The sequence below is a fragment of the Dermacentor andersoni genome, chromosome 3 (assembly GCF_023375885.2).
Source record: "Dermacentor andersoni chromosome 3, qqDerAnde1_hic_scaffold, whole genome shotgun sequence".
In the NCBI taxonomy this organism is placed as follows: Eukaryota; Metazoa; Arthropoda; class Arachnida; order Ixodida; family Ixodidae; genus Dermacentor; species Dermacentor andersoni.
Genome location: NC_092816.1, coordinates 17,068,796 through 17,096,665, shown reverse-complemented (window position 1 = coordinate 17,096,665; position 27,870 = coordinate 17,068,796). Strand labels below are relative to the sequence as shown.

At 45.7% G+C, this 27,870-nt stretch overlaps 1 protein-coding gene and 1 long non-coding RNA gene across 2 annotated transcripts; one reads left to right on the top strand and one right to left on the bottom strand.

Moving 5' to 3' along the window:
* Positions 1-944: 944 nt before the first annotated feature.
* On the bottom strand, positions 945-27,870 carry LOC126520475 (46 kDa FK506-binding nuclear protein-like). Its single transcript, XM_050169352.2, has 9 exons — positions 27,680-27,870; positions 27,360-27,449; positions 22,144-22,419; positions 20,622-20,801; positions 20,065-20,180; positions 18,112-18,192; positions 13,645-13,779; positions 5,495-5,621; positions 945-1,151 (listed from the first exon to the last, which is right to left on the bottom strand). The coding sequence occupies exons 1-9, from the start codon at positions 27,687-27,689 to the stop codon at positions 1,024-1,026; spliced, it is 1,143 nt and encodes a 380-aa protein (XP_050025309.1). The 5' UTR covers positions 27,690-27,870; the 3' UTR covers positions 945-1,023.
* On the top strand, positions 13,790-19,858 carry LOC129382138 (uncharacterized). Its single transcript, XR_008610218.2, has 2 exons — positions 13,790-17,645; positions 19,374-19,858. It is a non-coding gene; the product is annotated as an uncharacterized lncRNA (long non-coding RNA).

Here is a 27,870-nt window from a genome sequence, read left to right as displayed (position 1 = left end):
TTTTCCAAGTCGACTTTCTGTTGCTATGCTTCCTGAAAAAGGTGTTCATTATTCGAAGCTTATTTCTTTCTGCAAGCACCTCTCCTCTAGCGTTTCTAGAATTGACGCTGTAGTTGCCCATTGCTTGTTCATCAGCCTGCTTTTCCCCCACTTTTGTATTGGAAGTCGCCCATTACTACAGTATACTGAGCTTGCACTTTTCGCATCGCTAATTCAACATCTTCATAAAACTGATCTAGTTCCTCATCATCGTGACTGGATGTTGGAGCTTAGGCTTCTACTACCTTTAATCTATACCTCTTAAGTTTGATTACGACTACAGCTACCCTCTCATTAATGCTGTAGAATTCGTCAAAGTTGCCCGCTATGTCGTTATGGATTAGGAATCCTACCCCGTATTGCTTCTTATCTAGGAGACCTCTATAGCAGGACATGTCCGTTATTCAGCAATGTATAAGCCTCACAAGTTGTTCTAATCTCACTAAGGTCGATGATATCCCAGTCGCAACCGTACGACGCCAAAGAAATGCACACGTAATGTGCAGTTTGTGGGTTCAGCTCCCAAGTTGTTTTTTTGTCCACTTTCATTTCCCCTATGCTTTCCTTGGCTTCACATGGTTGTGACTGCTTGTGGATATTATATGTGGGCACAGGGCCTTTGCCTGGGGACAAACTAGAATTATTTCTGCAGCGTAATTATATCACTGGAATGACTAGATGAAACCTGGTCATTTCCTCATTTGTAACCTTTCATACCATTCACGTCATCTGCACATGGGTAAAAGAAAATTCAAAATTAACGAGTCTTGGTAAACGAGCTGGCAGCTGTGTAAAACAATAGCAGCTTATTTAAGAATATGGCTTTGCCCATGTCATTATTCTGTACTTTAAGTAACTTGACGTTTTTAGAGACTTCCTTCAAACAGCAATGAAACATGCACTGATCACCAGTCTTCAGCTTTTATTCAATGGAGGAAATGAGCAATGGGCAAAAGATTGTGGCCACTTAAAATGAGAAACACTTCAGGAGACGGCCTTGAGCTCCACATCAAAGTACAGGGTGCTGTTAGGTGGAATGACCCCCATACGGGTGCTGCCATATGCTTGACTGGCTGGAATAACCAGACGGCGCCTTCCACCTACTTTCATGCCTGCAAAGAAATTTTTTAGCATTTGAGGTTTCAAATACAACCAGGAGTGCAAGACTGTAATGAAATGAGCATGCAAGTTCAGTGCAGCAAGAACATTTAAGAGGTCCATTCAATTTCCTTACATTTTACTATTCGCCGCACGCTATGCCACCACTCACTCTATGATGTGAACTAGGCTTTCACTTGTGTAGCGGCAGCTTTGGGAAATGTAGTGCAGGCTTTCCTATTCAAGTAGTCCTGAATCTTTGCCATGGGCTATGTCGTGCGGAATGCGTTGGTTTTTGTTACATTTTTAAACACTCAACATCACTGATTCACCTGTGCTTGGAAGCTAAGCAACCAGTGAAAATCGAGTGCAACTGTTCCCTTTTTGTTGTGGAACAGTCTGCCTTCAATGAGTCAATTGCAACAATGTCCACAGCGAAAAAGTCCCACCTATCTTGCTAAACGAGAAAGGGTACAGCATGCTCCAGGTGTGATCTTGTTCTCATTGTGCAGGATAAACTGAATGGACCTCTTATTCAAGCTATCTTGGTACTTCTTAAGCAGCAAATAGTTCTTTTTTTTTGCGATAATGACTTGCCTTAAGGCGTAATTCTTGGTGCGTATATGTGTATTATATGTGTGCTGTGAGGCCTGTGTTGTGTATGAATTGAAGCAGTGTTTTGTGGTATCTGTTGTCATGTATCCAGCGGTCATAGATGGTTGTCACACTGTAGCGGAGGCCGGCTTGCAGTAGGAGACGCGAGTGTTCCGATTTTAAACCAGTACATGTTCATATTAGGTGGTATGCATCTGCTTCCATCACAGGAATGGAGCAGTATGGACACATAGCACCCAGTGGTAAATGCGACCAGTTCCACCTTGAGATAACAGCCGGTGTAAGGGCCACCCCGGCCTGAAGCCTCCTAAGCACAACTTCCTCTGCCCTAGTAAGGTGAAGGGGGAGGGAGCAGACACACGGTGGGATAAGAGCGCGTGTGTCCTGCCGGAGAAAATCTTTACGGGCTCGGAGCGAGTTAAGGGGTTGAGGTGGGAGGGGAATAGGCGGAAGATCAGGATTAGGAGGGCAGTGTGCCTGCTGGTCAACAGCAATGTTGTGAGGGTTCGCTGAATGGCCTTGAATCCAGTGTACCTTGACGCAAGTAGCTGTTTTACTATTCATAGTGTGTATTGTCTCGCAGATTTCCATCGCCTCATCAACCTTCTTGAGTTCCTGAATAGCCGCTAAAGAATCAGTGAAGACATCTAGTTGCCTGATGGTAGGCAGCTTAGATGTCGCATCTTGCACAGCGTCGTGGATGGCTTGAAGTTCCATTACTAGAGCGCTGGTGGCCGGTGATGAAATTATGCGTAGTACTCAGGAATGATGTCCTTCCGCCGTCTGGGAGAATGGCAGCAACCGTATAGACTTTGCAGGTGTTAGTGCGTGATGCATCGACGATATTGTGTTCGTCAATAATGCCTGTTGTATCGCTGCGTCGTAACTTCGTAGGCTTATTAGTTGTGATGCTGGTGAATTCCCAGGGAGGCATTGGATAGGGCTGATTGTCAATCCGAGAGCCGCGTTGAAAATGAGCATGCAACGCAGTGACAGCCGGAATAAGTTGCTTTATTTCACATGCTTTTTCACATTGCAAAATTAGCTCTGCAATTGTGTTGAGCTGGGCATGTTCCTGTAAGGTTGGTATAGGAGTGATGTGGGGCAGTGCTGTGATTGTGCGGATAGCATCGCGATTAATCGTCTCCAACTGTGCCAGCTGTGCCAAAGTCAGCCGTTGAAATTGTGCCCGATATAAAATTCGTGGCTGCAAGAATGCACGCACCAACCGTCGAGCTACGTCAGTACGAGCTCCAGCTGCTTTTGCTGCAATGCAACGAATAAGGTGAAGTGTTTTTGTCGAACTCTGTCTGGTTTTATGGAGCCAGTGTGCACCACTGCAGGAGTGGTGAATATCGAGACCCAGTATGCGGACCTCAGAAGCCTCGGGGATTGTCACTGCGCCGAGTCTAAATGTAAAGGGGTGCTGCGTGATTCTTATGCGTCCTTTTTTGTTGGCCACCACAACATAGCTTGATTTTTGAGCGGAAATGTCCAACCCTGCTTTCCGAGCGTAGTTGTTCAGAACGTCAAGGGCTTCTTGAAGCTGTTGAGTTTGTCTAGATATATCTTCATGCACGGACCACAAGGTGACGTCATCCGTATAGATTAAGAACCTCACGTCTGGAACCTGATGTAGTTGCCAGGCTAGAGGTATTAGAGCAACATTGAAGAGAAGAGGAGCTAAAACCGAACCTTGTGGGACTCCTCTGTTCGATGTGAAGTATCTTTCTTGCCTTCCATCTACTCTAATCGCAAATGTGCGATTCTGAAGGAATGAGTAGATGAATCTTATCACCCGCGGTGGAAGTCCCAGGTCGATGAGGTTGGCTATAATGATTTCATGGTCTATATTGTCATAAGCTTTCGTTCTGTCTGTTGCTACTACCGTGCGCACAGCGTGACTGTGTGGTGAAACCAGTAAAACATTGTCTGATAAGACAGAAAGTCCGTCTTCAGTTCCCAAGTAAGAACGGAATACAATTTGAGCAGGATGATATTTATTGTGGCATTCAAGCCACCAGGAAACACGTGTGGCCAGCATCTTTTCAGTGAGCTTGCAGATAGTTGAGGTTAGTGAAATTAAGTGTAAAGACTGCAGGCTATTTGGAGAATTTCCTGGTTTCGGAATCGCGACAACAATTGAATGCTTCCAATAAGGTGGAACGTTTCCAGTCTCCCATACTTTATTAATAGCTGCTCCTTCCATGTTCTTGAACACTTCATAAGGAATACCATCGGGACCAGGTGTTGTTCGTTGCTTCGAAGTTTCAATCGCCGCTATTAATTCGGCCATGCTGAAAGGGCTGGATATTTTGGATTTGGAGGTTGTGTCAGACTCATCAATTTCGGGGCAGTTTATAGGTGACGCGTGATCGTATTTGAGGAAAAACGCTCTAGCAGCGTGATCTGCAAATTGATGTGGCGAACTCTGCATCGCTAACCTAACGCTCGCTGCAGGGTCAGGTTGCTTATGACCGCGTTCCATTGACCCAAACGTACGCCAAAGTGCTCTGTTTCCAATGCCCGATCCAAGATTCTCACACCACTCATACCATCGTCGTTGAGAAAGTTGTTTTTCGTGCCGACGCGCCTTCACCGCTATTTGATTAGCACGTGCACGGCTACCTGGTGCATCGGGATTCCTCGATGCATACACTTCTGCCTGACGTCGCTTTGCCCAAAGTTGCAAAAGGGCGAGGTCCGGTTGAGGTTGTTCCTCGTCAACTGTGGTTACAGTGGTGTTCCTCCGTAGCAGTTCTTTCAAAGTGGGAAGAATTTCTGAGGGCTCTGAGGGTACTTTATCAATTGATGATTCCCGAAACTTATCCCAATGCGTTACTGCCACTCGTCGTCGAATTTTCTTTATGCACATTCTGTGCAAACCAATCATTATTGGCATATGATCACTGCCCCATGTATCTGGTTCCACCCGCCACTGCGGCATTCCAGGACCCACGTGAGGTCTGGAGCGTTTGTTCTAGATAATGCGGGTACAGCACAGGTAGCCACAGCGTGATGGTTCAACAGTGTAAAAGTGGCATCGCTCATGATGTTTTTAACTTGGTATCCTCTTTGGGAGTTACACTTGTACCCCCATTCGGTATGTGGGGCATTGAAGTCTCCACCCACGAGAATAGGAATTCGTGGGTACGTAGACCGGAGATGGGCTATCCACCCCAAGTTCAAACGTGTGCGCTGTGGTCTGGCGTAGAAAGCAAATACAGTTAAACCTCAACATAATGAAGTCAGCAAAATCCATAGTATAGTATAGCAGCATAGTATTAAAATTTCGTTACATTGAAATTCGACCTTTCATACAAATGAATACAGTTGTTGACCAAATTCTTTTATATGGAAGGGGCCATAAAATTTTCTGAATTATCGGCCAAGTGGAAAAAAACTAATTTCAATAAGAAAAAAAGAATAGTTTTGCTGAATTTCCGAGTCAGCGACTAAAGAGTAAAAAAGGCAAAAAGTGATCGCTCCGATATTCTCAAGAATGCTCTCAGCGGTCTCAAAGGTTGCAGACACATCTGGCCAGTGAAGTACTGCCATCACACAACACATTCATTATGTTTGACTAAGTGGAAACTACGCCAGACAAATCAGTGATTTGTAGTGTTTCACAAGGCGACCTTATATACTTGATATTGTTATTTACCACAAGGTGAGCATGGCTACACACTACATAAGGAAACTGTAGAAAATCCATGCGCATATTGCAGAAGGTGCCACTTGCCTTGAATACCAGTTTCCCAGCCCTTGATGACCTCATGCTTGCCTAGGCGGAAGGAAAAGGCTTTACCGGTACGGCATGAGTCAAATACGTGGCTGTTTGCCAAGCGACCCGTATAGTACACGTGTACCTGAAAAGTGTGAGAACCAAAAGGCTTCTTCACAACAGGATCTGTGGCTATCCTTGATAGACACACTCCAAAGAGCACTTGTGAATGTTTTAGTGACAGTACCTATGCACAGGCCAGGGCTATAAGCAGCTAAGTAGTCGTAACTACAAGTGACCATTTTATGGAAGCTATGGTTTCAGGATTTCTTTACAGATGCGCAAATGGGAACAAAAATAACTAAGTGCCCTTCCACTCTGATGATGAGCAATTGAATTTCCATCTCCCGCATTCCCCGTCTTTTCTCTGGACTTCCACTCTGATGAAGGATGACCAATGAAGCTGTGTATGTGGGCCCCTTAATGGCAAACTGCACCTCCGCCACGGGTTGGCCTGTTAATGCACTATCTTCGGGATCGGCCCACGTATGGGGAGTACTTAACGGCTGCTTCACCTCTGCCGCAGGTCGGCTCGGCATCGCGCTATGTTCGGGATCGGCCCATGTATGGGAAGTGCTTGATGCCTGCTTCACCTCTGCCACGGCTAAGCCCGGTATTGCACTATCTGTAGGATCGGCCCACATATGAAAAATTGTTGGTCTATGTGCAGCCTGCTAACACTTTTTACATTTCATGTAATTGTAAATGCAACAAGCTCTCTTAATTAAATAAAACATGTTTATTATTACACATAAAGCTAAAAGAAATTCTTATGGACCGTTTTAGTAGAGAATGAATCATTGTGGCAGACGGAACGGTGCTTGTCAGGCGCGTCTTCAACGTGTCCTGGCTCTCTGAGAACAATGCCACTCCGAAGTCGCAATATACTGGCATTCTCATGCATACCACAGCGTAACAGCGCCAGATTTCCCTCTAGGTAATATAGTGAAACTATGTTTGAGCACTCCACCGCGCAACCATTGTTCTTCGACAGAAAACTGCGGTGCACGGCTGCCTCCTTTTCCAAGTGCACTTAGCAAGGCTGCCACCAGTGTCGGGTCCTTCAACGCGTGCTATGCGCATAGTGCAGGATTAAATATCATGCAGTCTTTTCTGACTTCCATTTATCTTGCCATAGAAAGAACTCAATGTAGGTGCATACTGCTTATGGTGTAGCCGTGTGAGACGAAATATGTGTTATAATGCAGTTGTGAAATCCCGCAGACAAGCTAGAGCAGTGAGCATGCTTCTCATTGAGGTGTGCACCGAGGAGAGAGCAACAAGGTTAAAGCAGAAGAGGATACGTGGAGGGATGAACAAACAAGGAAAGGAGGGGGGGAAGTGGGGAGGGGTTGTTGCCTAGGTGATGGAGAAGCGTTATGCTTCGGCCACTTGTGAGCACATGTGGTCCGTATTGTGTGTTCTTCAGTTCTTCAGTTTGTGTGTGGAGAGTAAATACAGTCGCCGATTAATATTTTCGGACACGGACGGACCGGAAAAGCGTATTTTGACCATAAAATTAACTGGTTTTTTACAGCACCACGGAAAAATCTATTGAGGTTGTGAAGATATTGAGTGTCTGACCTTGACTCTGCAATACTGTCGGTTTAAACTGTGCTCCACATATTCATCAGTTCGTAACGTTATCCACACACGAGCTTTTGCCTTTCCTACCACATGCATATACCAACTTTTGCTGTACAGTAATCCCTCGTTATAATGAGGTAATTCGATATAAGCAACCAGTCACGCTTGAATTGCATTACAGCTGCAAGGAAGTCAAAATACAATGTATTCAGTGAAGTAAATAAGGCAGTGAGCTTTGGCTGTTTCTCAAGTTCTTACCGGTCACGAGCAACCCCTGCTCTAATGTGACCAAGCACTGCACAAGGCCGTGGTTGCCACAGGCGTAGGTGCTCCCGCATGTGCACCATAACTGGCACTTCACGTGGTTCTTCGTCCTCGTCGGGGCCACCAACAGTGTCAATTAGTATCTCTGCATCCATTGCTGGCGCTACCATGGGAGCAGCAGTGTCAGCCAACCAAATGTCTCGAAGTCTCTTTCTACATCTTGGCCAGCAATTTTATGAACCTCGTACAGATTGCTGCAAGTCCGGTCATCATCAGGGTCGCTGACGACGGTGCGGGAAAAGCTGGTGTGCGCAATGCAGTTGACGACCTTTGAAGGTACGAGTTCAGCAAATAGATCGCGCCAAGCGAACCAATGTTGTACCTCTTGCTGGCGTCATAAGCTGTGTGCATGCGCTACAAAAGAGCCCTGCGGTACAGCTGCCGGGTGGTCTCAATGATGCCCTGATCCATGGGTTGCAGTACCGCGATTATGTCTACACGCAAAAGTTCCAAAGCGATTGCCTTGACGTTGTCGATCTTCCCGTCGCTTGGACAATTGTTAATTATGAAAAGCACTTGCTGATTCTTTGCACTGAACTGTCTATCCAGAAGGTGCACATAGTCTTCAAAAATAGCAGCAGTTGTCCATGCTCACTTGTTACTTCTGTAGATGCATTCCTTGGGGATAGTTGCATTTCAGAAGCAATGCAGTTTCTCTGCTTTCCCCAGTATCAACAAGAGAAGCTTGTCCTTGCCTGTTGCACTGGCACCGAACATCACCGTGACATGCTCCTTCCTTTGTTCTCCTCCGGATGAGGATTTACCAGCAGTAGTGAATGTGCGATTTGGTAGTGTCTTGTAGATGTCTTTGTCTGTATACTTTTCAAGTAGAGCTTGGAGCCGATGTTGGTGCCATACGTCTGCAGTGTCACGGTTCACAGCTGTGCTTTCGCCAACAATCGACTTTGAGGTCACGCTGTGTCGTTTCTTGAACCGCTCAAGCCAGCCATTGCTCCACTTGAAATCTTTATGCCTCATTTGGAGGGCGACAGCTTTGGCTTTTGCAGTAAGTGCAGGTCCATGTACGGGAAGGTTTGCACTCCTGGCACTTTTCAGCAACTGCAGAAGTGCGCCTTCCACTTCGAGGTACAGTCGCCGACCGTTTATTCAGACCTCACGGGGACTGCGGAAATGTCCGAATAAACAGGTGTCCGAAAAAGCAGATTAAGAAAAAAAAAAAAAAAAATCCTTTATTTCCATGCACTTATTCGGGCTCGGCAGTAGGCTTTAAGAAATCGTGAATGCGCCGTTGCACGCTGTTCCATTTACGCGCAATCAGATAAGCCTGAATCTCGGAGAGGGTCGTACGGTCGCTATAGGCGGCTGAAAGCACAGTCACTGCTTGTGCACGCTCCGCATGCGACGGCAGCGTAGCACATGGTGCGTCATCTTCCGACTTGGAGTCATCGTCCGGCGGTGCAGCAGAAACCTGACGAATGATCTCGCCGTCATCGAGTTCTGCGCATGTCAGTACAGCAGCGTGAGCACCTGTGAAGCTGTCAAATGAGATGGTGTCCGGAACCACTGCACAGGTCTCGGCAGAACACTTTCGGCGTCAGTAGGGTGCACATTGGAAGGCGACAAATCCTAGGCTCCCGGCACCCCCATGCAGGCATTCCCCAGCACAGTCTGCACAGGCACTGTTGGTGCCACTAGACACTTGACGCTATGTTTCCGTATGCCATGTTGCATCACTGCAACCTTGACACAGCACAAAAAGCGAACGTCACCATGCCGTCTCGCCGATACCAGTCGCACAAACAAAAAACGTGGCCTACTCGCAGCGTCGTGCATGAAGAAACAAACAAATCAGCTGCTGGATTGTCCTGACATGGCTAAGCTGAGACCGGAACTGCTGTAGCCACGAACCAGGCAGAAACGATGATGATGAGTGGGGATTTGCAGTAGCGCCACTTCCTGGGGCAGTAAGGAGGGTCCGTTCAAAACAAAAATGGCGTTCAGCAAGTTGAACCAAGCACCGGTCAGAGTTGGTGCATGGTGCTTTCAATTGAGTTGGCTCAAGGAGTGTCCGAAAAATCCGACGAGAGGTTGCAAGGTGTCCGAACTTTCGGCAGTTGTTATACATTATGATCTATGGGGAGAATGGCGGTGCAGCGAAGCAGACCGAATAATCGAGCATGTCTGAATTTTTGGAGTCCCAAGAAATCAGTCAGTGACTGTATTTCGAATCGCGATTCCTCTTTCTCTTTGCCGAGAAGCTCTTTTCGAAGCCATCCAGCACAGCTTCCTTGTTTTTCAATACAGATGATAAAGTAGACGGCGGTATCCCAAATTCCCTTGTGATGTCAGTTTTCTGCCAGCCGCCTTTTTCCAGTTCTTTTATCAGCAGAACTTTCTGCTCCAAAGTCACACTTTTGCCTGGAGACTGACAGAGCATTTATCACTGTGAACTGCAAAAGCACACACAAGGCATTTCTAAGGAAGCGCTCTGAATAACACTCAATCACATGGCCTACAGCACGGATCCTAATGCACATGTTGTCGGCGCCAAAGTGACTGAACGCGGCAGCGACGCATAAGGAGGACAAGCTTCAATATGTTGTCAGGGCATCTTGCTTTCCTCGTCAGTGCGCACTGGTGATGGCGACGCTTGCAATAGCAGGCTTGGCATCGGCTTTACATGTAGTGGAAGAAAGGCGATCGGAGTTGTGGAGACCAACAAGCAGGAACGGCTTTAGGGCACTTGTTGGTGGAAGATTGTGCTCGGGAGGACAGGTCGGAAGAGGGCAGCTTTGGAAAAGCAGCGCCGTTGAAACTGGCAGCAAGGAGGCCAGTGAGAGGAGTGACTGGGGTCCAAATTGCATGCAGACTGAAGTGATATAGGTGGGGTGTGGGGATGCGGAGGTCACAGAAGGCTACGAGAGTATTGTGCTGGAAAGCGCCGCAAATGCTGTGGCTCGAGTCTGAAGTTGTGTTTGTTGTGCTCAAAAAACAATTAGCCGCTCATTGTGGGTACACAGTGTGATCCTGAAAGCTGAACGGTTTTGCAGTAGAGGCTTCGCATGATCATTGGGCAATTTCTTCCTGAGGTGTGCAGCCGTGAAGTTTGCAAAACAAGTTTCTGGCGTACCAATGTTGACGTCAGTATGCTAATTCTATGGTTCGAGTGCCGGTGTTCGCACCATTGACAAACGTCTAGGAACAAAATTCAATGACCCTACCAGGCATTTAGACTGTTTGTCTAAAGTTGGATGGTGTGAATCAAGCATGACCAGCTCGAGAAAATCGCCTGGGAAATACCAGCTTCCGTTGACCTGCCATGTTGACAGCCTGACTTGCCGCTAGCGATGCTCGGACTTCTCGTTTTCGCCAAGTTATCAGTCGATTTGCCCCGTCAAAAGTGCAATAAAGCAAGGGGGGGCATTTTATTGTGATGCAGGCCAATTATGGTGAGCGACAAGCAAATTTCGAGACCCGTTTCCCCAAAGTTGGCTTTCCAATTTGTTAATGTAGCTCCTCGCATTGTACATGGCACTTATAATTGATTGGACACTTGTGCTTTTCGGCACGTTTCAGCGACAGAAGTCCGCTTCGGAGCAGTAAAACTTTGTTCCCCGTGGAATGCTACGGCGCAAGTCTGCCCACGGTGTTTTGGCCACTTTTCGGCATTCAAGAGACCGCAGTTTTCTGGCATCGCAAAGCGTCAGGAAAACTTTATTTTCATGTGGATTCTATCACAGGGGACACCAGCGATGTGATTGCGACCGCAATTAACAGTTCGGGCACGCTGCACCATGCAATTTGACAGCTTCCATTCGCTCTGCAGTAAACAGTTGGGAGCACTTGGCACTCGCTTGGTACCCGTTACTAGGTGGTCATCGGTCGTGGGTTCGGTACTTTTGAGGCCTGTTTTGTGCCTGCATGAGAATAATTTGACGCTGAGTTTGGGTCGGAACCGGAAGAAATTTTGAATACAGCAATATTTCGAGTAAAGTGATTTCGTTATAATGAAGGATTACTGCATGTATTTGCGGTAGCTGCCAGCCGCTGCCGCTTATGCACCCTGTAGACGTAACCTTCCGCCAGACCAATCAATGTATACGTGTATTTGTACGAACACATATCGTGAGCTTTCCGGGATGGCATGCTGCCAGAGATCATGCCTGCTGGTTAGCAGTGCTTTCTCGTTGAGAGTCTGCGGCAGTTTGGTGCAGCATCAATGGAATGCCTCACAGTGGCTGTATGGCACTTGGAAAACAGAGGAAACACCTCGCTAACGGAAGTGAGGGCACATTCCGGTCAGGCCCCTTGATTCCCGGACACACGTAACTGCTTGGTCTACACTTGAACCTCACAATAATGAAATTGGCGAGCAATGCGAAAAAATTCGCTTTCAAGATCATTTTGTTGTTGCGAAACGAGACAGCACAGATAAGGCAATGCATTGCAAAATGAAACTTTACTGTCAAAATTCTGTTAGCCTATACTTTGGCAAGCTTGCGCGAGGATATAGAACTGCATTGCCAACAGTACAAAGTGCCTCGCATCTGTCGATCAGCAGTGGCAGCACTGCCGTATAGCAGCATTGTCGGTTAATTGCTTTCGGAGATACAATCACTTTCACAAGATTTTGTGTAACTCGGCACCGGATGCAGAGCAACAGCGCTCCACGCATGCAGCAGCATTTCTCTAGTGAACGCTGTCGCCCATAGGCGCCGATGAGTTCAGTGCCAAGCGCAAAAATGATCATGTCTCGTACACCTGAAGGCAGTCGATCGAGACTACAGCCCCTTAATACAAATCTATATCTGCCATCGTAACTGCATGCAATGCCTGTTGGGTGACACCAAAACCAGCGTTCTTGAAGCAAGGGATGCATATTGCCAGACGATCGCTCAATTGCGGCTTGATGCATGGCAGTCTATGCTGCAACAGCCATCTCAAGCACCATAAACGATTCCATGTCGGTGGGATGTGGATTTCCTTGTTTTTGCTGTATTTTTCTCACCAAGGCGTACATTATGCACTGCACTAGGTGTGCAAAAACCGTCTTGTCAGTAGCAACATGCGTGCTGCGTCAAATGGGCAATCAACAAACAAGATGGCGGCCGCAACAAGTTTCCAGCACACGCGATTGATTCCGGTGCTTGGTTGTTTTCGTAAACAAAAATAGCGGCACTCACGCAAGTGTAATGTGGTGGTACTTTAGGCAATTTTACTGCAAAGCAATCACATTTGAGCACATTTTGGGGCCTGCTAGCCTTGCGTGAGTAGCTACAATGCGGGGTTACATTCCAGCAAATTTTGTTGATGTGAGATTGTAGTGCAGCGACATTTCATAGTCAAGAGGTACGAAATGCATTGAATCCTCTGCGCGTTCGCCGGGGATACGAAAATATTTCATTGTTGAGGGATTTCATTATCGCAGGTTTTGACTGTACATGTTTTGCACACATTTGCTTTTGAAGAATGTTTTTGGTTATACTGTGGTACTACCGTATTTATTCGAATGTAGTCAGATTTTTTTTTTTTTTTTTCATATAATCATATACCAAACTTTAGGGTCGGCTCAGATTGAGGATTTTAAAAAACGTGCCAGTTTTAAACTGAAATTGATAAATAGGGTCTAGCGCCACCTAGAAAAGTTAGTATTGCATGCACTACTAGCTGTGCCAGTAGTCAACTCAAGTACACGAGCGATGTTGCCATTTTGACCCGTGCAATGTCGGTGAGCAGTGTGGCGTTCTCGTCATGGCACCAAACAGGTGATGCCAATATGCTGGCACTTTTAAACGAAAAATTGTGCTAGCCGAGCGTGACTTTGGCATCTATGAGAAAAATGTCAGTCGATGGAGAGGGCAATGGGAGACTCCTTTTGCGTGCGGCGGCGGCAACGCGATGATAGCAACGTAGAATGAGCTTGGCACATTCATATTCAATAAATGCTGTTTTCACCTCTTGTTCAGCCTACATTCGAGGTAATGCCCCCCCCCCCCCCCCCCCCCCCCACCCCCACCCCTCCCGACTTCGGACTTTCCGGGGTCGGCTGAGAATTGGGGCCGCCCTAGATTCTAGTAAATACGGTATTTATAGTGCAGAAATTCAAGACACTGACAACTTATGCCACAAGTAGTCTTTGCCGTGCAGGCTTTCGCTACCCATGCAAGGTTATGTGCCGTCACACAGAGATTTGCACAAGCACACCTTACACACAGGAAAAGACCGATAAGACATACATTTTTTCCAGGTTTCGCTACAGGACCACTCCCAACACGCAGGTCAGTGCTGATGACACCTCCTGGGAGTGTTCTGCCGTCTTCACCTGCTCCTCCTCCCAGCGGTGACTGCTGGATCTTGGGACCCTCAGAACCCTGTGGGAAATATGTGCACCACCATCAGCATTAAAGAAAAGCTATGCTCAGAGCAACCGCCTTTTAGCTTACAGGCACAAGCACAGCAGTTTGACATTACAAACTGTTTTGCAGCATGCTTCATAGCCGAGTTGCCCCTCATCCAAGCAGCTCAGGCTTACTCTGGCTGAATTAGCACGATTTTTGCAAAGGGTAGCGCAGAAGTGTTACGGAAAAGAAGACGTGGACAGGAAAGACGCTCACCTGCAACTAAGTATATCTTCAAGGACAGACCACCAGGAACATTATTGCGCATATGCTGCTACAGAGAATTATGAAAAAAGTTGACATTTTTTTTTATATATAAAGATTGCCTAACAACAGGGCATGCATCATTACATCAATAATGGCAGCTAGTGCAGGTGATAGCAACAACGGCACGTGCAAATGGCCTGACAGAAATCATTCCAAAAACCACGGAGGCTTCGTTTTATGTCAAGACGGGCTGACACCATGTTGCCCGATGCTGTCACTCTCTAGTAAGCATGTTGAAAATAAAAAATGATTTAATCCAGTTTGAATAGTCAGGAGTTACATCTATTTTATTCAAAAAGAAAACAGAAAGAAGGTGATAGTAAAATGCCCAGCGGAAAAAATGGTAAAACCCATTCCGAATCGAGTCGAACATTCCAAATACGAATGAAAAGGAAATGCATACAGAAGTAAATATTTCTGAATATGAGCTATTTCTATGAACTGATAGCAAGCTCATCGGTATGAGGCCTGAACTTTGTCACAACTAAGATTCTCTCCCAGCAGCTGGGAAGTCAACCTCAACTGTCCTGACATACTCTCAGCCCCTGAACAATGTCTCAGTGTTGGGTTTCACTGCTTTAAAGAGTTCATTTTGGTTTGGATGAGGGACATCTGCATCTCGGCGTCAGCCAACACTTTGTTTTTTTGAGCTCAAGCTCCTTCAAAGAGGCGGCGGCACACTTCCTTTCTTGTTAATTCCTCAGTGCGTCGGTGCTTTCTGATCTCATTCTCCTTCCGCCACGTGTTTGCCCCCATGGATCATTTGAAGCATCTTCTTGGGCAGTTGTACAGTCAACGTAAAATTTTTCGGACTCCCTAGGGGCTGCGAAAGCATCCAAAAAATCTGGCAGTCCGAAAAAAATGAATGCATGTCTTTAACTGCCCTTAACTCTTTTGTTACCACGTATATTAAAATCGATCACCGGGGATTGACACTTTAGATCGCCAATTTCGACATGATGATGATGATATGTGGTGTTTAATGGCGCAAGGGCCAGGTGTGGCCAAAGAGCGCCATGACAAGTGGTGATGTTGACGATGTATTATGGAGATGTGACTTGGCTGTAAAGTGGCCTAAAAATAGTTGCTGTAAAGTGCATAAAATCTACGCGATATAAAATTATGGCGATGACTAATGACGAATACTATGAACATTAAAATCCATCGTAAAAGATGACATAGAATTGAAAATATATGAGATGGTAAAAATAGCTGGAGCACTGTTGCCTCGCCGGAGCCCTTGAAACACAAGGGCCTAGAGGCACGTGCTATACGAAAGAACTATCACAGCGCCATCCTCTGAAGAGAGGAGACGCTACGAACATGTGGGGCTAACAACATGCAATACAACATCTTTCAGATAACTTAGGACTGCATTGGTGTCAAATAGCGGTTCTGGGCCGAGTAACATTAATGGGTGAAGGGGAATGTGCTGCCGGTATGCTAAGGGAAAATGTTTCTTTCTTTCAGATTCGGCTTTCCGGCACTCCAGGAGGACGTGGAGGACGGTAAGCCTCTCCTCTCATCTACCGCAGGTTGGAGGGTCATTTCCGGTGAGTAGAAAATTATGGGTGCCGAATGTGTGTCCTATTCTGAGACGACAGAATAGGACATCTGTTCGGCGTGATTTTGTTACAGAGGGCCAGAATCCTAACTGTGGCTTTATCACGTGGAGCTTATTATTTGTTTCCGCGTCCCATAGGCGCTGCCAGTGGTTCCGTAGTTTCCTCCGTAAGAAGGGCTTCAGGTCTGTGACAGGAACTGCAGCGGTGGGATTAGCATAATGCGATGCAACTGACGTGGCCATCTGGTCCGCCAGATCATTTCGACATGGAGCCATTTCATATCCACTTAATGCCTTGCAGTAGTTAGTACAGGCACTGAATTTTGAGAACCAGTTAAAATTTTCGCACTCCGGTGATATTGTGATTTTTTATGGACCCTTTTGAGAACGAATGCTCGTATGTTGTAGCGAAAAGAGGCCTGGCTGTCACCTTCTGCCGTGCTTGAGAAGAAATCATGTTGCTCACGATTACACTGCACTAGCATCAAAATTTTGCAATCAAATGATTCCCAGTAAATCAAGAATTAAATTATATCGCTGGCTTTGCCGTCCGACAATGCTGAGCGGTGATAATTAACCGAAAATGACGCCAGCTGTTCACTATTGAGCTTTGGCTTGGAGTCCGAGTCATTTTATTCTGCCAAAGTGTATTTCTGAAGGTCTGCCGTATGTCTAGCATTATAGAAAACTATAATGGTGGGAGGCCTGTGCCCCTCCCCACCACTTTCCTCCGTCCGGCTGCTGATTGTGTTCACCCGTTAACTGTTTAACTCTGCTTTCTCCGCGCTTCGATTGCATGTAACAAGTTGTGGCTGTCGGTGTTCGAGAATGGCACTGCTATAGCCACTGCAAAGAGGGGTCACAGATGGCAATTGACATGCGAGCTCCACCAAGGCATCGTGTTGGTGGCCCCAAAAGGGGCCTTTTAAAAAATGTGAGAAGGTTGTGCGGCAGCCTGTCAGCTTGAGAAATCTAGAAGAAACGCTGGGGTGAGATTGCCACAAGCATCTCGCCACATACTTTTCACTGGCTTGCGCAAGAAAAGCCCATGCCCGTCAGCCTTGCTTGCTTTACATGAAGCTTGCTGACATCCTTCTCCAAGGCATCCAGGTGCTCCACGTAGGGCAGCAGAAGATCCTTTGCGAAAAGGAACCCCCATAGAGACTGAATTATCTGCAAAGCCTCCTGCGAGGATAACATGAGGCAGCCTGCCCTATTGCGTCGTCGCCACATTTGCTATCCAATGCAAGCACGTTTGCGATGATTGCTTCATCGGTTACAAGCACTTTGGCAAGGTCGTGCATTGCTGATGATCAACAAGCGGATCAGCCATCTTCCATTTCAGCAGCAAGTCAAACGAGGCTGAGAAACCATGTGGCCAGGAACAACTTCCATGCAACCACTAGTGACTTAATCCATTGGCAGAACTGTGCAGAATGAGGGGCCAGCGAGCAATTTGGGAGCAGCACAGCGCAGTTGGCACCGTCCACTAGCGTTTTGGAGGATGATGTGGCATAGAGCTATGGGCACAGCCTATTCGTGTTCAGAGGGGTGGAAGGGCGACGGGAGAGAGGCGCGCGAGGCTGGCGATGTGGAGAAGGCTGGAAAACGAGCGCGCAAAGACCGTTTGTGCTGCGGCTCGAATTTTTTTCTTTTGGATTTCGCATTTTATTACCTTTTGGCACGGACACCCAGCAGCCAGACTTCATCGTTATAACCGATAATGCGACATGGGGGCATTGTAGTAAGCTGGTTATTTTAACACAGAAAACATAAATACAAAAGTTGACGGTATCGTAAGTGGGTTCAACTGTACTTATTGCTGCATAATGTTTCATTTCATGTTCATGTGATCATAGTTAAGAATATTAATTCGATTCTTTTTTTTAACAACTGGAGATAAGTTCCTTTCAGCTTCCCAACAACCTTGAACTTGACTACAGTATTTTTGTCACACTGTGGACTCCACACTCTTTGTTGCGCCAAAAGAAGCTTTTCCTTCTCCAAGGTAAGCAATTGTGATTTGCCTTCTTTGAATGTTTCATTAACATCAAATACACTATACAAAATGTTGTAGGACCTTAGAATTGCTCACCACATCACCGATTCGACTGACTGTTGCCTTGTTGGCTTGCTGAAGATGACATTGCAATAGCATCCCACTAACACATGGGACAGTAGCACAGTTTAAAGGCTTTTGAACTCTGCACATCCAACGAAAAGCTTTGAAGGCTGCATTGTTTATTAGGCTGATGTTTGCAAAACAGGTTGCAGAAAATACAAGGAAAAGAAACAGCAAAACATAGCCTATCCAAAATGGCAGTGTAAGCTGGTGGTATGGTTTCAACTGTACACATTTGAGACTACTTGTTCTGTGCAGTCGTAGGGTAAAGTCAATGCCTTGAGCCCAGCTACACAATATGAAATTTGTTTCTTATTAATGGCGCAGCACCACGGCCAGCAGTTCTACATACCGCAGTAGCACCATCAGTGCGCTGCTTCTTAATTTTCTTGCGCTTCTTTTTCGGCACTCCATCTTGAGGATCTGTTGAGGGCTGCAGGCAAATAAAAGGCTGTTAAAAATAGTTGTGAGCACACCTTTTCAGACACCTATAATAATAAATTTAACTCAGCACATCCACACTAACAGTATTGCTTATTAAAGGTACAGGCATTTCGTTTTCAGAGAACTTTAGCATGTACACTGGTAGTCACAAACAGAATCTAAGAATAAGAGGGGTTTTAAATCAGCTTCAGGATAATAATTATACACGAGGTGCATGTAACAAACTGCAGGAACCATGTGTGAATCGCAGCACAAATGTCTGCTGCTTCAAGATAGCAAGTTTTTAGCAGCTAAGGGTGTGTTTTGTGTATGGCAGGGATGAATTTCTGATGTTTCTGTGCTGCTACACGACATTCAAGATATTAATAGCCTTTTAAGAATTTCTGTGCCATTCTTGCATGCTTGAAGCTCACCTATAATAGTGAAAGTGTTATGCTTAAAATCAGGTGAAGTGAACTCACACCTTCATATTTGCATGCACGACATATATCTTCAAAGAAAATATTAACTTGACTAACAAGGATTAGAAACGCAAGCACCCAATATATTATTAACATTACTGTAGACTTCTATACTTACAGGCATATTCCAACTACTTTATTGCATCTGCAGCAAAATAAGCTGTCGGATGATATAGTGTACAAGAGATTAGAATTCATAGGAATGCAATAAAACCATGTTTTTGTCATTGTACACAACATAAAACAAAGTACCTAAGTTTCCTAAAAATGAATTGCAGTTTCGTAAAAGAGAAGAACGAATTCCTTACAGTGGCTACAAGACATATATACATATTTTTTTCATATTTTGGAATGATGGTAATGGTTTCAATCTACAGCAGCAGCCATGATTCAACCATGGCTCAAAAGCCCTGTATGGTGCCACTGAAGTGGCCCTACATAAGATGCAATTCAGACATGATTGGAGGGAAAGTATTGTGCTACATCAAGTGAATGAAATGACATCACCTGTAAACCTGCAAAGCTAGCCACGGATGACAATGGCAGATAGTAAGGAAGTAAACAAGAGCTAAGAGGGAAATGGTGCTGCCTTCTATCACACGAAAAACCAAAGAAAGCACTCCATTTAGAATATGCAATAACAATGACCAGCTGAGTATCAGACATACGAAGCAAGGAGTTGCTGACAATCCACTATGCACTGTTACAGTCGGCGTCTAGCACCACGTGCAGAAAGGAATTTCACCCGACCTTCTCTCACCATGCCTCGTCAGAATGAAGCGTGACTTCCTAATTCGCCATGACCATTTCGAGCGTCTGCCAGTCTGGCGGCAGCCCCACAGTGTTTACAGGCCTCTTTTTTGTGTGTGTGTGTGGCGACATTAGAGGGACCCCTTCCTCGAATGGCTAAGTTCTACCGGAGAACTTCCATGAACCAGCTGCACGCAAGAGAGACGGACAAGCGTCTACAATTCCAGGAGGCGGGATGCCCTCCTTCTTGCCACTGGCTCGGTATAACCAGAGGAGGAGGGGCCCTCTTTCTGTGCCGGTCACGTGACGTCGACGGAAGCAAGATCCCTCCTACAATTGTAGAGAGCCTATTTAAGGGGCTCCGAAATGTACTTTTGAACACTTCATTCTCTTCTCATCATCCCTCATCAACATTTCAATAAACCGTGCAAGTTTCACACTAAATATTGTCTCGTCCTTGCCCGGTCGCCATGGTCTACCGGATGCCTGCAGCCCGCCGACAACGCCACGCTACCCAATAGTAACGTCGGTCGAGCTTCGATAGGCAGGCGTCGCTACTACTCGGCAGCAGTACGATACGCTACCCTGGAGTATGCAACAGCACACACCCAGCTCGTAAGTCCTGCTTTTTTAGCTCTGGATGTACGTACCGCTGATGTTGTACCTTGCTCTTTTAATGGAGAGGTGTTGCTCATCGGCTTGCCAGGAACCCGCTTCTGGGCAGGGCGCTTGTGTGGCAAGGCTGGTGCTGGCTTAGGCTCTTCATCTGTGCAAAAATGTAATTGTCACTAGATAAAAAAGACTAGACCAATTATATTGGTGACCAAAACCTAAGACATTGTGTGCTGCAGTGCTTACATACCTCTTTGAAGGTGGCGACCAATGACACACAAAGAATAAGAATGTTACTCAAGAGTCTTTAAAGTTTGGCTGCACACCTAAGCTGTAAATAGCATTGAACACTTTTGTTTTTCAACGGACCTGACAACTGACAAATTCAGAGAGCGGCTACATTGTGAACACCTGATGAATCTGCTGTAACAGACTTGGGATTTATGGCCCCGCGACTGTTGAACACACGCATACAGAATAAGATGATACATTCAAAATACTTCGGGAACACATTCAAATATGCTAACCAAGTTATTCACAAAGATTACATTTGATCAACCTACTGCTCAGTCATGGAGAGCAGCATTGCCTTTACCTGAAACTTCGTCTTCTTCTTCATCATCATCATCTTCTTCTTCATCATCATCATCATCCTCTGTCCCATCCTCCACCTTGCTGACATCAAAGTCAGAGTCGTCGTCTTCACTCTCACCATTAACTGCTTGTAGGAGTGATTGTTTGAGCTTCTTGCTGCGCTTAGATGGCCTTCTCCGAGCTGGACATATATATATATATATATATTAAAAAAAAAAAGAAAGAACAAAGTCACTAAGACCAGTATGCCTGCATTTTGAGTAGACTCTACATTTACGTATTTTAGGATTAATCACAGCTAACTATAAACAATAATGTGTATCAAACATGGATGCATATGCACGGAAGGGGACAAAAACAAATTGGGCTGTAGGGATATGGTCGGAATTTCATCCACTAATGATACAGCACCACATCTGTCCTTTTTACCAGTGCCACATAATTAGGTGTCCTCTGCAAGCATATTTCATCTACTTCCATAGCGTGTTTGATTCAAGGGACAGTGTTGTCCAAGAACACTTTGTTGCATGCCCCCTTGTGCACGAAAAAACCATGTTGTGCTGGAAAGCAACTGTACAACTTAAGCTGCCAGAAGCCAGTTCATAGGGAGGAGAAAAGGAAAAAGAACAGCTAGCCACAGCAATTACCTGTAAGATTTTTCATTTACATCCACATGTGATTTCTACCAACACAGCTGTTCTTAGAAAGAATGGCATTGCAGCTATATTACATGCGTTACAGTGCTTTAAAAAAGATATACCAATTTTATTTATGCTTGTAGTAAGTGTGCCTACTTTCTGCAGGCAGCATAATGAGTCACTGTCCATTTTAGGTACAAATAAACGCTTAAGGTTGAAACTAAACATACTGCACTAAATATTTATCTTTTACTGGTGTTTGTTATGTGAACGGTGGTACAGAAGGATTACTTCTCGTTTTCAAGAAATTAATGAAAACGGAAAGAAAAATATTTATAAATATTGATCGATACAATAACAAAGTGCTTTGAACAAGACTTGTTGCCTAGTCTGATGAGGACTAGAACTGCTGACATACCTTACAGCAGCAGTGGTAGTGCAGAGAAAGTTGTGGTGGGATCTGCCTATTAAGCAGTTGTGCTTTACTGTATGGGCTATTTCAAATAACTTGCATGCAAGCTTTTAAGAAAAAGGAGGTGGGGAGTGGGGCACGTACAGGCGACTTGAAGGGAACTAATGCAGTATTATTCCCTGTGCTCTTGGACAAACACCAAACAAAATTCCCTGACTAAACAAGGTAGCAATGATAATGCAATCGACTTACATCAGTTATTTTGACTAGTGCAGGCAGTTCAGCAAACTGATCTTGCAGGTTGCTTACCTAGTAATGTGACAGATTACTTTTGGCGAGTGTGCAATAGTTTACCTAACACTGCACAAAAGTTCTTTTGTGCGAGAGAGAGAAAAAAGTGTGGCCAAGCTCCAAGAGACAACCATGCAATGTGCTAACAGCTACTAAACAATGGCAGCAGCTGGCTCGCTCACCCATGGTTGGCTGATTGTCTTCCTCTTCTTCCTCCTCCTCATCTGGTAAAGAGGCCTCTTCCTCCTCCTCGTCATCAGAAGAGACATCATCATCTTGTAGGCCGTCGGTCAGGTACCCTGTCAAATGCACAGTTCCTCTGCCATTGAGAAAAAAGGTCACCTCCTCTCCTTCAACAAAGTTGAGGTCCAGTGCCACCTGGCGTGCATGTGCTTGGTCCAGTGTACACAGCAGAAACTCTGCCTTGGCATGTTCGAGCATAACCATGACGGGCTCTCCTGCAAAGAGATACCAAAGCTCAAACGTATGCTCTCGCACAAATAAAAGAAATGAGGTCAAACACAAATTACACTTAATTACGTGATGTAGTAGGTGACAATTTTTCTACAATGAGGACATAAACATTGATTCGATTAATTGATGTGTGATAGTGGCACAACTAGGTGCTAAATGCGCTGAAGCCCAATGCCTGTGCATTTGTGAAAATATTGTGAAAGCGTTGCACGCTAGTTGCAAATTAGAAAAGAAAACCGTCTCTTCTAGTCTGTTTTCTGATGTTCGCACTTAATTCCTTCATGACAATATCATGTGTTGTCAAATCTTGTAGGCCAAACAAGTGCTGTTGCAGGAATTTAGTTGATTTACACTAATGCGACATTTAAGCTTCTACGGACATTTACGTCCAAAAAGCAGATACAGTGCTAGTTAGTATAGTGCTAGATGTATCATGTGGCTTTTTTTTTTTCTGCTGCATGTCACACTTTCAAACTATTATGAAAGCTGGTACATACTATGAACTGCAGCACATAAGCTGCTTCTGCTCTTAGAAGGGGAAAATGACTATGTAATACTAAACCCCTAAGGATTACAGGGCACCAGTAATACAAGGTCTGTTAGAAAAGTATCTGACCTTATTTCTTTTTTTTTTTCGAACACCTGATGGATATGAAACAAGAATGCTTGCATCAGCCGACTTTGATCCTTCGTGCGGATGCGCGAATTTTTTCCCGCCTGCCGATAGCGTCAGTCGCTGGGACGCAGCATTTGAGTGAGGTAGTGTGCAGTGCTCTCATTGGTTTTTTATTACAAGGAAAATGGCGGAGCAACTGGAGCAGCACTAATGCATCACATTTTGCCAGAAACTTGGCAACAGCCAAGTGGAGACCATTCCGAAGATTCAGACGGCTTTCGGTGACGATGCTATGAGCAGCACACAGATTAAGGAGTGGTACAACCGGTTTAAAGACGGACGCACATCGGTGGAGAGCAAGCCATGCTCCAGTCGGCCATCAACACGCCGAAATGAACAAGTCATTGCCGAAGTGAATGCTGTGGTGATGCGGGACCGTCGTGCGACTATCCGAGAAATTGCAGAAGAGGTGAGCATCAGCAGTTTTTCTGCACATTTCATTATGACCAAAGATTTGGCCATGAAGAGAGTTGTGGCAAAATTCGTGCCGAAGCTGCTCACGGTGGAGCAAAAGCAACTTCGTGTTGAAGTCTCACAGGACATGCTGAATTCCACAAATAGAGACTCCGACTTCATGAACACCATAATCACTGGTGACGGGTCTTGGGTGAACAGGTACGACCCAGAAACCAAATCCCAGTCGTCACAGTGGAAGCATTCCACGTCACCAAGACCAAAGAAGGCCCGCCAAGTGCGCAGCAACGTCAAAGTGATGCTGACTGCTTTCTTTTACTCCCACGGTGTGGTACACCATGAGTACGCACCACAGGGTCAAACAATCACCAAAGAGTACTACACGGGTTGTCCTCCGTCGCCTATGTGATGCTGTGCGGCGCAAGAGACCGGAGTTGTGGTCAACAGGAAATTGACGCATCCATCACGACAATGCTCCTGCACATTACTCGCACTTGATTCAGACTTTTTTGAAAAACCAGACTCCTGTAGTTCAACAGGCTCCTTACTCTCCTGATATGGCCCCCTGCGATTTCTGGTTGTTTCCCAAAATCAAGAGGCTATTGAAAGGAGCACGATTTCAGACGAAAGGACACTATGGCTGCAATGACAGCTGAGCTAAACTCCATTCCGAAAGAGGCCTTCTCGGAATGCTTCCAACAATGGCAGCACCGCTGGGAGACGTGTGTGGAGTCCCAAGGAGATTACTATGAGGGTGATTAGGTTTCGAACGGTCCAGTTATGCCATTTTTTTTTCTTCAGCCAAAGGTCGGATACTTTTCTAACAGACCTCGTATATGGTGATAGCACCAGCATGTCACCATTCATTTCGCTCACTGCAAGCTTTGTGCAGGAGGTACCGTGCGGGCTCCGCATGAGCAAGAACTGGTGCTGAACTTGCGGGGAGTCCCAAAGTACAGGGCAAATCAAATGGCCCGATGGATTCTGTCAGCAGATTCAGTGCTACAAGACCAGCAGGACTGTTTCCAGGGCAGAATGTTTATAAGGCCAAACAAGTTTGCTTCTTCATTTTAACCCTTTCTCTGTCACTGATGTACCTGTAGCGTTCCGTGTTTCTGCCCCACCTTGTCACCGACGTTCTCCACTCTCTAGTGAGGACCATACTGAAAGTGCATTTGCCATTATCAGGGTATTTTTTCTTTTCTGAATAACCTAAAATAAAGTGTTGTCTTAATTTGATATTTGAGGAAAAAAAAGAAGACACTGAAGTGTATCCCCTTCGGAAAAAAAAAAAAAAAAAAGAACCAACACTGAAAGGGTTCAATGTCCTCAGTGGATGGTAGGCACATGGAATGGGCACCCTGCAATTAAGTATGCCTGTACATGTCGCGCCACCTAGCAGTGGCAATGAGCACCCGCATGTAGGCCTCACCGTCATTTCACCATGTTCGTGGTGCGTTCAGGCCCGCCTGAAAGCCTGCTTTTCTTATTTTCCAATGGTTTTACCAGGGCCTCTTGGCAGCTCCTCCGTGAGAAGTCTGAACAAAAAGAACAAGCGCAGGTACTGCTGCGTTAAGGATTGTAAGAACTGCGAAGGGTATGTTGGCATCAAATTGTACCGCTTCCCTTCAAAACCAGGGGAAGCAACCTGGTGGCTCCCGTTTCACATGATACGATGAAAATCGCATGATGTGTTTAAGTGGATCGTCGCGGTTCGTGTCAGTCTTGCGAATTTCTGTTAAACGTACTGAGACGTAAATACAAAACAAACAAACAAACAAACAAAAAAGAACCAGCAGCGGCATATGTAAAAAAACACAACAAAGCGTCAACTGCATAAAAACGCGTGAACTGATTCCCGCTGTTGTAAATTAGAGTTGCTTAGCTCGTATTGCTCCAAGACAAACGCGCAGTGGTTGTTACTTGTCAAACCTAGCTTCGTTAGCGCTCCGCGCTGGAGCTTTGTACGCATTGTACTTGTTCCTACGCCAAGATCAAGACGCGACTGCTGGAACCGGGCTCATTCGTGCCGATGTTTTCTCGAGCTTAGAACAACAGAACCAAGGTTGGAGTACACCGCAGCACACATCGAGTATTCGAAAATTTGCATTTCTCTCGTGTACGCTAGTGTATATTTATTCAGTCTTCACATTGTTTAGTCTCAGCTGATTACTCTCTATTATGCTTCAGCGGTAATGACCTCTCACATTCAAGCCCGAATGACAATACTAAAATGTGCTCGAAGCACTTTGTCAATGGAGAAAAAAGCATTACCTGCCATTTTGCCAAAACCTCTACAATTGTGCTACAAATGAGTTAAAAAATGTCCACGGTCGTATTTGTTCACTTAAGTGGCATAAAATGATGATTTGTTAACTTACTTTGAGTTCGACTTAGTAAGCATGCTTGCTTTGTTGTAACAAACACTTTGCAACCTGCGGTGGTTGCTTAGTGGCTATGGTGTTGGGCTGCTAAGTACGAGGTCGCGGTATCAAATCCTACCCACGGCGCCGAATTTCGATGGGGGCAAAATGTGAACACACTCGTGTACTTAGATTTAGGTCCACGTTAGAGAACCCCAGGTGGTCCAAATTATTCCGGAGTCACCCACTACGGTGTGCCTTATAATCAGATTGTGGTTCTGGCACCTAAAACCCCATAATTTAATTTAAGCACCTCGCTGCAATGTCCGTGCTGTTTACTTCTTTGGCGCAATATACATGGTTGTAGTCGTAAATTTGACGTCGTTTCTCAAGCATCAGTGGTCCAAAATGAGCCTCGATGTTTTCGATTGCCTTAAAACCGCAATTTAGATGACCAGCACGTTTCAAACGTGCACCGCAAAAGCATGCCTCTGTAGCAGTAGCCGCATCGGTGTTTCGCGGAACTGACACGGTGGCGCTGACGGCTGAGCCGATCGCTGCGCCGCCTAACCATTCAAGGTAGCCGATAGAGAAATGACAGATAATCTCACGATCTCAGTTTCAGGTTTCACCATTGTTTTGCAAGAAAAAAAGCTAACAATATTATGCAGCGTTCCTTTTCTTGTCCCTCCTTGTTCTTTGCTTTGCGTTACCTACACAATTCTTGAGCTTACCACACAACGCAAGACTCCGGGATGAGGATCTGTTTGCTCCTGCGCGTGCAGAAACCAAATTTCAGCGGCGATTCTGGACTCTTAGGCAAAGTTACACCCATTTGATTGCCCCTTCTGCCACACAACGATAATCGTCATCTGCCTTGATGCGTTTCCTTTCTTGAAAACGCCGCGCCCGCTACTTTCCTGTCGGGAATGCTATCATGCTGATAACGCGCATGTCGTTCGTTACTGGAAAGTACCGGACCGGCAGCATTAAAGAAAGGAAACGCATCAAGACAGATGACGATTATCGTTGTGTGGCAGAAGGGGCACTCCAAAGGGTGTAACTTTGCCTAAGAGTGCGATATTGAGCATGGATGTTAAATAATTTAATGCGCATTTTCGTCAATTATGGAGTGTTCAGCATGTTATATTTACTACGATTTACAATAGGCCCTTGCAAATTATTGTAGTCGCCGCGGTATGGCTTTTTGTTGACCAGCTCCGGATCAATTGTGCGCACGATTGCCGCTATAGTGACCAGAAATGTAGAAAGCGTGTACTGTGATGTCGCTTCGCGAGAGCTGTCAGCTATCGCATACCTTACAACTACCGTGTAACTTTGTGATCCCTAGAACTACTTTGCACATTTTCTTACAAATCACTGCGAATTATGTACTCGGAGTCCTAGACGCATGCGCGATCTTCGGCGATGCCGAATCTTCGCTCTGTAAAGACGGATGCCTGCCACTTACCTCCTGATTTCGGCTCCAGCGCAGCCATGGAAAGGTGGTACGACATATCGACCACCTGGGAATAGCGCTTCCCGCTTTCAAGAGTGACGCCTGCAAAAGAGTACACAATGTGTTCATTCGAGCTATCAATTGCAGGTCAAGGGACAGCTTGACCATTTAAATGACGCTCCTCTCAAGAGTTCCTTCTTATTGTGTTCAACACAAATGAACTGCTTTAAACACGGCACTCGGCTGCCTCGCAGGAATCGGCAACAGTGCGAACCATAGTCGTAGTAGCTGGTGCAATTTCGCCAATGCAGTGAAACGACGCGGCTACTCACCCCAAAACATTTTGACGTTACTTCCGAACTAAGCACTCAGAAGAAAGAAATAGACCTCTCCGCGTGTTTAGTTCCTTGCTGGCTTTTGCCGCCTCACGCAAGCATAGCAAAAACTACAAAGCGCACACCACGCCGCGCACACACACGCGCACGGGAACCGGCAACCGCGGCACTCGTGTAGCCGCCAGAAA

Excerpts from the sequence above, each read along its gene's own strand:
- LOC126520475 (XM_050169352.2), bottom strand. Across the intron at positions 18,193-20,064 it reads AGCAAGGTACAACATCAGCG|CCCTCAACAGATCCTCAAGA; the intron begins GTACGTACATCC and ends ATTTGCCTGCAG. Across the intron at positions 5,622-13,644 it reads TAGCGAAACCTGGAAAAAAT|GTACACGTGTACTATACGGG; the intron begins GTATGTCTTATC and ends CACACTTTTCAG.